This window comes from Haemorhous mexicanus, chromosome 3 (assembly GCF_027477595.1).
Source record: "Haemorhous mexicanus isolate bHaeMex1 chromosome 3, bHaeMex1.pri, whole genome shotgun sequence".
Lineage (NCBI taxonomy): Eukaryota > Metazoa > Chordata > Aves > Passeriformes > Fringillidae > Haemorhous > Haemorhous mexicanus.
The window spans coordinates 103,635,396-103,644,624 of record NC_082343.1 but is presented as its reverse complement, the minus strand read 5'-3'; the positions used below and the strand labels follow the sequence as shown (position 1 = coordinate 103,644,624).

At 43.2% G+C, this 9,229-nt stretch overlaps 1 protein-coding gene across 3 annotated transcripts in view; it reads left to right on the top strand.

Annotated features, from left to right (window-relative positions):
* The first annotated feature begins 4,101 nt into the window (after nucleotides 1-4,101).
* NOL10 (nucleolar protein 10) overlaps nucleotides 4,102-9,229 on the top strand; it is a 53,157-nt gene continuing 48,029 nt past the window's right edge. For 2 of the 3 annotated variants that reach the window (XR_009485968.1, XM_059842874.1), the window contains exons 1-5: nucleotides 4,102-4,762; nucleotides 5,191-5,236; nucleotides 5,961-6,059; nucleotides 6,838-6,915; nucleotides 8,783-8,820. Coding sequence is in view for 2 of the 3 variants with exons in the window: in XM_059842874.1 (XP_059698857.1) it covers nucleotides 4,697-4,762; nucleotides 5,191-5,236; nucleotides 5,961-6,059; nucleotides 6,838-6,915; nucleotides 8,783-8,820 (327 nt within the window). In the remaining variant the exon portion in view is untranslated. The remainder of the gene's footprint in view (nucleotides 4,763-5,190; nucleotides 5,237-5,960; nucleotides 6,060-6,837; nucleotides 6,916-8,782; nucleotides 8,821-9,229) is intronic. The other variant, XM_059842875.1, reaches the window with a different exon arrangement.

The window sequence follows — 9,229 nt, the reverse complement described above, 5'->3', positions numbered from 1 at the left end:
CTCCAGAATGTCACGGAAAGAGTGTGGCTGTTCCTTCCTTCTCAGGATTGTTCCATCCAGTTTCTGCATGAAGAAATGAAACTTCCTCCTCCCCTTTTCCCTCCCACCCTGTTCCATTTGCCTTGCGCTTTAAGTTCAGTGCCTATTGGGGAGCTTGGGGGTTTCACCAAATCACCCAAAAGTAATAAAGAATTTTTGCTTGATAAATATTCTCTCTCAAATTGTTGGACATTTGCAAGGAAAAATGAAAGCAAGACCTCTGCTGAACATAGAGGCTGCAAAAGATGCCACTGGCAAGACGGAATATTGCTCTCCTCTGTGTTTTTTCTTTCCAGGTTCGATAGGAAGCAGCTGGAGGAAGGCAAGCGCTGGCGTACAGGGACGGTACCGGCAAAGCCACACAGATGGAACAGTGGCGAGAACAGAGGGACAGCTACTGTGGCGCGAAGCAAAGAGATGAGGGCAGGAGAGCGAGCAGCTGGCACCACACCGCAATCCTCCGTTCCTTCCCGAGCTCCCGCGGAGCATCCCCACCACACGCCCTTGCTCCCAGGTGCGCGGGACAGGGCGGGTGCGGCGCTCGCCCCTCGGCACCCGCGCCGGGCCCCGCCGTGCCCGAGCGCTGCCAGCACGGCTGTGAGGGGCTGCCGGGGCTCCGTGGGGCACTGCCCACTGCTTTACCTGCCCGCTGCCTCTCCTGCCCGCTGCTTTACCTGCCCCTGCCGTGCCTTCGGGCGCCGCTCCCCGTGCCCGCGCCGCTCCCGGCGGCTCCCGGTGCGGCCGTGCCCGGAGCGGCGGCCGGGCAGGGTCGGGGCGGAGCGCAGCGAGGCGCGGGGCGGCCGCCGCATCTACGGCTGGGTGCAAGGGGGCCAGGGCTCCCTCCCGGAGCACAGGGGGCTGCTGCGCCTGGTGCCCTAAAAGCTCTGACTAGGGCAGCTTTCCATCTCCTCGCTGTCTTTTAAACTGGAGCAAATAATGCAGAAGCCATTTGTTTTTATTAAACACTGACTACCTTCAGCAAGTCTGAAGCTTTTGGAATAATTAAAGACTTCTAGGAAACTCTTGTTTCCGGGACTTTCCTAAGTGCTTCATTTAACAAATATGAGGTGCAGGAGTCTGCAAAAATGCTTACGTTCCTGGTGATGCTTCTTCTATCATGTGTAGCTGTGGCTTTTTGTCCTTAGCAAATCTTGAGCTTGTCTTACATTGCCTTAAGCTTGGTTAATACATTGGGAGTATTTCACAGGTTGTGTGGAATGATGTTCTCCAGGCATTTCTAATCCAGGCATGCTCTGAAGGTAACAAGTGTCTAAACATCTAAACACTCGGTACCTGCCTCTGAGAGGCATCTCTGAAAGAGGGAGTCGAGCCCCCTCACTGGGGGGTATGGGCTCCAATACTTAGGAGTACTTGTCATACTTAGGCAATCTCCACTATTACTAGGGGCTTATTTTCTTCTGAAAATGGTGTCTTTTTAACTCATGTTTCTCTGTAACAAAGGGAAATGAAGCTCCTGCAAGAAATTAAACAGAAGGATGCTCTTGGTTTTCCACATGACCTGTCATAAACTGAGAGGGTTTGAGATGCTGGGGGCAGGCAGGTCTGGTCATGTACAGAACCAGAGCTCTTGACACTTCCAAGAACCTTAAATGAAGACCCCTAAAAGATTTAAGTGTCTTTAGGACTAGGAAGAAGAAGCTGATGCAAGGCATCCTGAATGATGTCATGTAAATAATGCTTTAGGTACCTAACACGTAGGTCAAGGTCTTAGACCCTAAATGTATAGATTCTTCAGGTTAGCCAAGGATTCATCTTCCTTAACATTTTTAGTGATATATAAAAAAGCAATACATGTGTGGAGGAGGCGAGTCTCTACCGAAAGCACTCCAGAAAAAGACACTGAGAAGATTTGTAGCTGAAACAACCATTTCGTAGGGATTTTTTGTTTGTTTGGGTTTTTTTTTTCCTTTCTAGACTAATTAAACATTCAGTTCTCATAACTGCTATGATTCTAATTCCTCTCAATCATGGTGTCCCCTAGGGCATGACAAAGGGTTTTCCAGAAGTTATGGGAAAAAATGAACATACTGATCTATGAGATGGCATTCACAGAGGAAGTGATTATTGTTTAATCCACCTTTTTTGTTTATTTAGACTATATATTTTAATAATGAAAACATACATAACTGATATTTAAGTATCTACATAATATATATCTTTACCCACAGCTTACAGGTCTGAAAGGTACAGTAGACCTGATCACCTAGATAAGGCAGTTCTTTCCCATCACAAGCCAAGAAGTTTTTAACTGGATCCTTGTCGCAGTCTCAAGATGTAGAAATGCTTTGCATAATTAATTTTAGACATGTTACATTCTCATAATCTCCTTAAATTTAGAATCATGTAAGTTGAAACTGAAGCTAACACATGAGAAATTTTTCTCATCTGCAGTGGTTGTAGATTTTGGGAATGTTTTTCTGTACACATGCTTGTTATAACAAATAAGGTAAAATCCAAGCCATAGGGTTGTTGGATTTCTGGATTCTACAATATTCACTACTTAATTCTTGAACATTTTTATAGCAGGAATGCCATGGTTTTTCCCCTTCATACATCTTTTTTACTATTATTAAAGTGAAATATTTTGTGCTACTTCTTGTTTTAAAAGAAAATTAAGACGAAAAGAAACAAAAACCATGTTACTGTCTAAACAATGTCCTGTTGAATGTTTTCCATTATCATATTTTCTCAGTTTACTGTGACTTTTCAAATTTTTTTATTTTTACCCCATTACATATTTTTAGGCTGGATGAGGCAGCGGTGGAGGGGAAGGAGCAGGCAGCACATGCTGTGGGACAAGGATTGTGCTGCAGTCTGGTGGTAACACAGCTCTGCCAGCTCATTTCCCTGGCTGGCCCTGCATGTGGTGCCATGTGATCTCAGAGCTGTCTAATTCCCTCATGATCATCACGTGTCTTTCTGCTCCCTTTGATCCACCAAAGCAGTGAACTTTTCTGTGACTTTGCCTCTCTCAGTATATGTGAGGACTTCCTCAGGTGCCACACCAAGGGAGCAAAACTCTGCCTCCAGACAATCATTAAGGGTATTGAAATACCCTACTTGAAGTATATCCCAAGACAATTTTCTCCACCAGATAACCATAATTAATTACCTAGGCAATTATGACAGTGACACTAGAAGGAAAGCAGCTATCACCAGCATTCTACACCTCTAGGAATTCTTTGTAGGTTCAGACATCAGACGCTGCTGAATGTCTTTTGAGGTGCCCTGGAATAACCTCTTGGGCCTTCAAGCTGCTGTTCTAGGATAACACAGGTCTTCTGCACATTCCAAGTCATATTAACCAACCTTCCATGGATGTCTGGGATTCCTTACAATGCCCAGAATTGTGGATAAGTGAATTCAGCAGTTCAGCTTTAAATGTCTGTTAACAGCTCATGGTGCTTTAATCAGACTGTGGAACCTGATCAAACTCACCTCACAGAAGACATCCAGTGGCTGCTGCATCACACTCATGCTTAATTAACTGCATTTACCAGGGATGAGATTCAGCTGCCTGAGCTTCTAGTGTCACCAGAGGTGTCCCTGCACATCCTGCCTGCAGATTACACTGCAGAAGGGTTTGGATTTTCCATTGGTCTTGTGTCAGCCCTGTCCAAGTGCCCTGGATACCATATGGCATCTCAGATGTCACTAGACAACCTACACATAAGCAAGCATAGCCTTAGCTTTCTGAAATGGGAGCTTAAACACCTAGCTTAAACGTACAGGTACCTATATTTAGGTGTGCTCATCTCCCAGGAATCTCAGCTCTAACACCCTTTAATACAACCTCGAATAGAGCTCTTTTTAGTCATGATATTGGTATCATCATTGTTGTGATACACCATTTAGGGAACACCATGCATAAGACTTATTTGAAACTGCTTCAGTTTCCTTCAGTGCCTGAGTTATGTATGCATTGTTAAAAAATCAGTTGCGATTTTCTTTGTTTCTTCAACATGCACATGGACTAGATGTACATTTTTGGTCCTGTAAATTGGAACAAGAATGGTTGGAATTCTGGATACTGGGTTGTTTTTTTTTTTTTTTCTTCAACAGCGATGCTCCAAAGCAATAAGAATGCGTCTTTCTACGGTTGCTGGCAAGGTTCTGATCAGCAAATCCTGGACGCACTGTTTTCCATTGCTAACGGACACGGTTTTCTACAGGGTGAGAAAATTAACCTCCTCCACCAAGGCTGCAGGAAGAACTCCCGCCTTCCTGAGTTCACATGAAGACCATCGAGAATGACGCCACAGCCTGCCTGATGGACACTGCTGACGGACAGCCAGGCTCTTTGTGTCTGGACACAGGCCGGGCCCTGCGGAGAGGGCTCCTGCCCTCTCCCCCCATCCCGACTCCCGGCAGCGCCGGGACCGTGGGCAGCTCCGAGGGACGAGACGGCAGCGGAGCTGCTTCGCTGTGAACTGCGGAGCCGGCGGACCTCGCTGTCCCGCGGGCTTGCACTGCTTCCCCCGCTCTCCCCGGTGTGAGGCGGAGGCAGGGGCAGAGTCGCGGTGGCGGGCCGCCCTCCACGCCGTGCCCCGCACGCCGCCGGGTGAGGCCGACCTGGCGGAAGCGCCTTCCCTTCCGCTTCCTCTCTGCCCGGGAAGAGGCGGGCGCGGCTGCGGCCATGCAGGTCTCCAGCCTCAACGACGTGAAGATCTACAGCCTGAGCGCCGGCAGGAGCCTCCCGGAGGTGAGAGCGGCGGCGGGAACGTGCCCGGCCCGGCCCGGGTCCCGCGGCGGGAGCCGGACCCGCGCGGTGCCGGCGCGTGGGCCGAGCCCCGGCCCGGCCTGGCTGAGCTGCCCCGGTCCATGTGCGCTTGTGTTGGGATCGTTACCGAGATACAGCTCTGAGTGTTTCTTACATTAGAAATGTAGTTTAAATGAGTGAACTTCTGGCTGTTGCGGTGCTGGTCCACGGACCCGTAAGCAGCACGACCTTGTACGTTTTCTTGGTGTGGAATGGTTAAGCTTATCAGTGGAAGGAAAATCGGAAGATAATCAAGAAAAAAAAGAATTAGCGGCCTAAATGTCTTATGTTTCAAATGGTTGGGTAAACTTTGAATCTCGGGTTCCTGTATGAATAATGAGCTCAAGACTGATGTATCCCTTTTCTTGCAGTGGCTCTCTGACAGGAAGAAAAGAGCTTTACAGAAGAAAGATGTGGGTGAGTTTCCCCTCGCACTCTGCTACTCCACGTACATACTGTGCAGGCCCAGAGGAGACTCCTCACTGACTGATACACAGAAGTTATCCCTAAGTCATAATATAAAAACTACAGAATTAAACTGAAGATAGTTATTTTGACTTCAAGTATAGCTTCACGTGAACACTGTATAACTAGCGGTGCTTTAAATTTTAGACATTAAATGTTTGGGTTGTGGATTGTAACAGAAAGATGATGGATGAATTCCATGTTGTTCCTTATGTTAAAATCAGACCATAAACTCCTCTGCGATGCTGTGCTAGTCTTAGAGAGCAAGACTACATCATTTTAGCCTGAGCTTCTTACACAAAATAAAAAAGGCTATTTGGATTCACAGGAAGTGTTATGCAAGAAACTTAACCAAGAAAAAAATGCATATAGGTAATGGGGTGTAGAAAACCTTATACAAGGCCTTCATTGTGAAAGCGTGCAATGAGTATTTGCTACTCTGTTGTATAATAATTTCTTATGCAGTTACCTTGGAGTACTAATTTATTTTGCACAGGGTTAGTCTGCTTCTCAGGGTTAGCAGACTGTGTTAAACTGCTTATAATGTGGTAGTTATAATATCTGTGGAGCATATTCTCTATGCTCAATTAACTCAACATGCTTCCTTAGGAACTGTTACAGGTTTTTTTGACTGATTGAATTGTGCTAATTCTACAATTTTTTTTTTTCTTTACAGATATCCGTAGAAGAATTGAACTTATTCAAGACTTTGAAATGCCCACTGTTAGCACAAAGATTAAGGTATCAAGAGATGGACAGTATATTATGGCAGTTGGTGAGTTAAAAAACAGTCTCTCTAATAGAGACCAAAAGTCCTAGGTAATCTTGGGTGCAGAGTGATCAAGTGTTTCAGGTAGAATTGTTAAGAGTTCATTTTAAAGTTTGGAACTGAACATTCTGCTGGAATCATACTCTTAACATGTGATAGAACAGCTGTCTTGAGAGTGGTGCTGTGGAACACTTCTCTTTAAAATACATACATTCTTAGAATCATAGAATGGTACTGGTTGGAAGGCACTTTTGAATATCATCTAGTTCAACCCCCCTGGTGCCAGGGTTTATAATACAAATAAAAAATTAATAAAACAAATCCATCTGTAATACAGTTAAATGCTAAATTCTGAATTACTTTCTGTGTATGTTTGTTAAATAACTTCTGAACATCATTATTCGAGTATTGTTTTATAGGAGGAGGATAATCTGAATTTTGTGACTGTCAGAATGGGATCCAAACATGAATACTTTAGTAGGTGTTAATAACATAAAGAGCCTTGGTCTTTCAGATATACTGGAAGGTTGCTAGATTCTGTAGGACATATCTGGTAGTTAGGAGAACCTGCATACTAGTAGGGTGCTTAGAGAAACCAGGCTGTAAGGTTGTGCTACTAAGAGGTGTGTTTTTCGAGTCACAGAGGCTTTGGGAAGGTCAGAGGACTTATAGCAGAAATACAGTAAAGCCTGTATATGTAAGATATTATACTTTAAAAAAATGCTTTTGTGTTATCTTTTTGTTTAACTTTTTTATTTAAATAAACATCAAATTACTCTTTCAGGAACTTACAAGCCCAGGGTCCGCTGTTTTGATACCTATCAGTTATCCCAGAAATTTGAAAGATGCTTAGATTCCGAAGGTTAGTATAAGCCATGGCTGTTAGTACATAATAGTATATGTTAGTACATGTCTGTCATACGTAAGTCAGGTTGGACTCCAGCAAAAATTCTGCTCCCTGTGCTAAGGAGACAGAATGAACTTCAGGGGAACACAAGAATCTAGAGTAAAACCATTTAGTCTTCATGTCTGAATTTTCCCCTTTATTCTGATTTCAAAGTTCTTTCCTTGCCTGGAAAAGAAAAGAGGGTTTGAGGGGTGTAAGATTTACCTTGAGCTATAAAGTCTGGGGCTCAGAGGGTGAATGTGGCTCAAATCTGTGTGCTGCTTGGTGAATGTGACAAAAGGTTCAATGGCTGGCTGGTGGCAAGATCTCCCTTCTTACCTATTCTGTGAAGCAGTAAGGTAGGAGAATGCACTGTGGGTTGCTCTGTTTTCTCTCTGGAGCCCAAGCTCAGTAGGTGAGTTACAGGGTAAAGAGAATTTCTTGGGGGGGGTGTGTTGGTTTGTTTGTTTGCTGGTTTGGTTTTCTGGAAACAAGGTACTTAGGGTAGATGGTAGCATGGCCAAGGCCCTAATTGCACCTTATTTGCAACTAATTTGGTGGGAGAACAACTGTGGGGAGGAAAATAAGGAGACATCTAGACAATGGGAAAGGGAGAATCAGCTGGCAGTTAGAGCAGGGCAGGAGCTGTTACAGCTCTGAGCTTTTAGGGTGCTTAAATTTCAGGAATTATGGGGTTATTTTGTTTGTTTAGGTTTTTTTTGTTTGGTTGGTTGGTTTTCTTCGGGAGGGGGAGGGGTGGGAGGGTTGCTATTTCAGGTTTTTTTGTTTGAAGACTGATGACTGAAAGCTGGGATGTGGGGGTGACCAATGAGAAGATGAGCACATTCATTACAGAAGAATTGAACTGGTCTAACTTTGATGTGTGTGAAAGTGATGCGAGAAATAAAAATTGTAATAAGAGCATGGAGGTGCCTCTGTGCTCTCTGCCTCAGGACTACAAGGAGTCATGTAGGGTGAAGGAACACTGTTAGGCAGGATTTCAGAGAGGCTGGGGAGAGGAAGGTATGGCAGGAGTGAAACCCTGCCATACCCTGCCATACCTTAGAAGAGTAGAAATCATTGTAATTATAAATGCGTGCTGCCAATTAAAGTAATTTTTTTTTGAACTGGCATCTTGGTAGACTGCAGAAGTATGTTTAATTTGAAGTCTAGCATAGAGTCACTTCAGGTAACTTTAAATGAGTTACCTCATTTAAATAGAACTAATTTAGCTGAAGCAGCTACTCCCTAATGTTCCCAACTCAGCTCAATTAAAACTAGGCAAAGTTCAATATAGTAGTGTTCAACATGCGTAGTAGTTTTCACTTTTTTTTTTTTTTTTTTTTTTTTTTTTTTTTTTTTTTTTTTTTTTTGAGCCTTAACTTCTTTTGTGGAAGTGCTGACCCCTTGGAAGGACTGCATGTGCAAGTTGATGCATATATGCCCAAAATCATGCAATTTTTTAATCATCTTTGATGGATTACCAAAGCTCCATGGACCACACACTCACTGAAAACCATTTGATTAGACATTTCCACACCCATAAACTACATGGTTGAGCATTGTGTTGAGGAACGTGTCAAGTATACAAGAACAATAAAAAGATTACCAGTTGCTTCATATGTTTCTAAAGTTTTAGAAAACTACTTATTGTTTTGCAAATCAAGTTACATAATTAGAGATCTTACTAAAGATTAATGCCTGCATTATGCATTGACACCTGTGGGGAATACTTATGTGACTAAAGATTAGCATGAGTGTAAATGTTTTCAGGATTATGCCAATGTTTGCAAATAAGTTTGCCTGCTTAGTTGACTCAAAATTCTCTTGCTCTCTCCTCTAGTGGTTACGTTTGAGATTTTATCAGATGATTACTCAAAGGTATGTTTAATAATTTTCAGTGGATAAATGAAAAAAATTGTTTAGTATGTATATTAAAATGCATTTTCATATATAGTAAAGGCAGTCAATCAACACAGCTTTTGGAAGAAAAATGTTTTTTTAAAAACAGCAAACAGGAAAAACATTTTTTGCGCCTTTAAAATTTTGTTTGTTTTCTTTGTGTCTTTGGAATATAATTAATTTTACAACTTTTAAAGTCTTGTCTGTTGGAGAGAAAAACCTCAAATAGTGATCTATCCCACAAGCAAAATAATGTGAAAAATGGAATTAACTGTTCTTTTTGGGCTAGCATTTAGTCGCAGTCCCTTGTGACAAGTGATGCACACATACACTGTTTTTCAAAGGTGGGATAGCTATGGGTAAGTTAACAGCCTGATTTGTCAGTGTT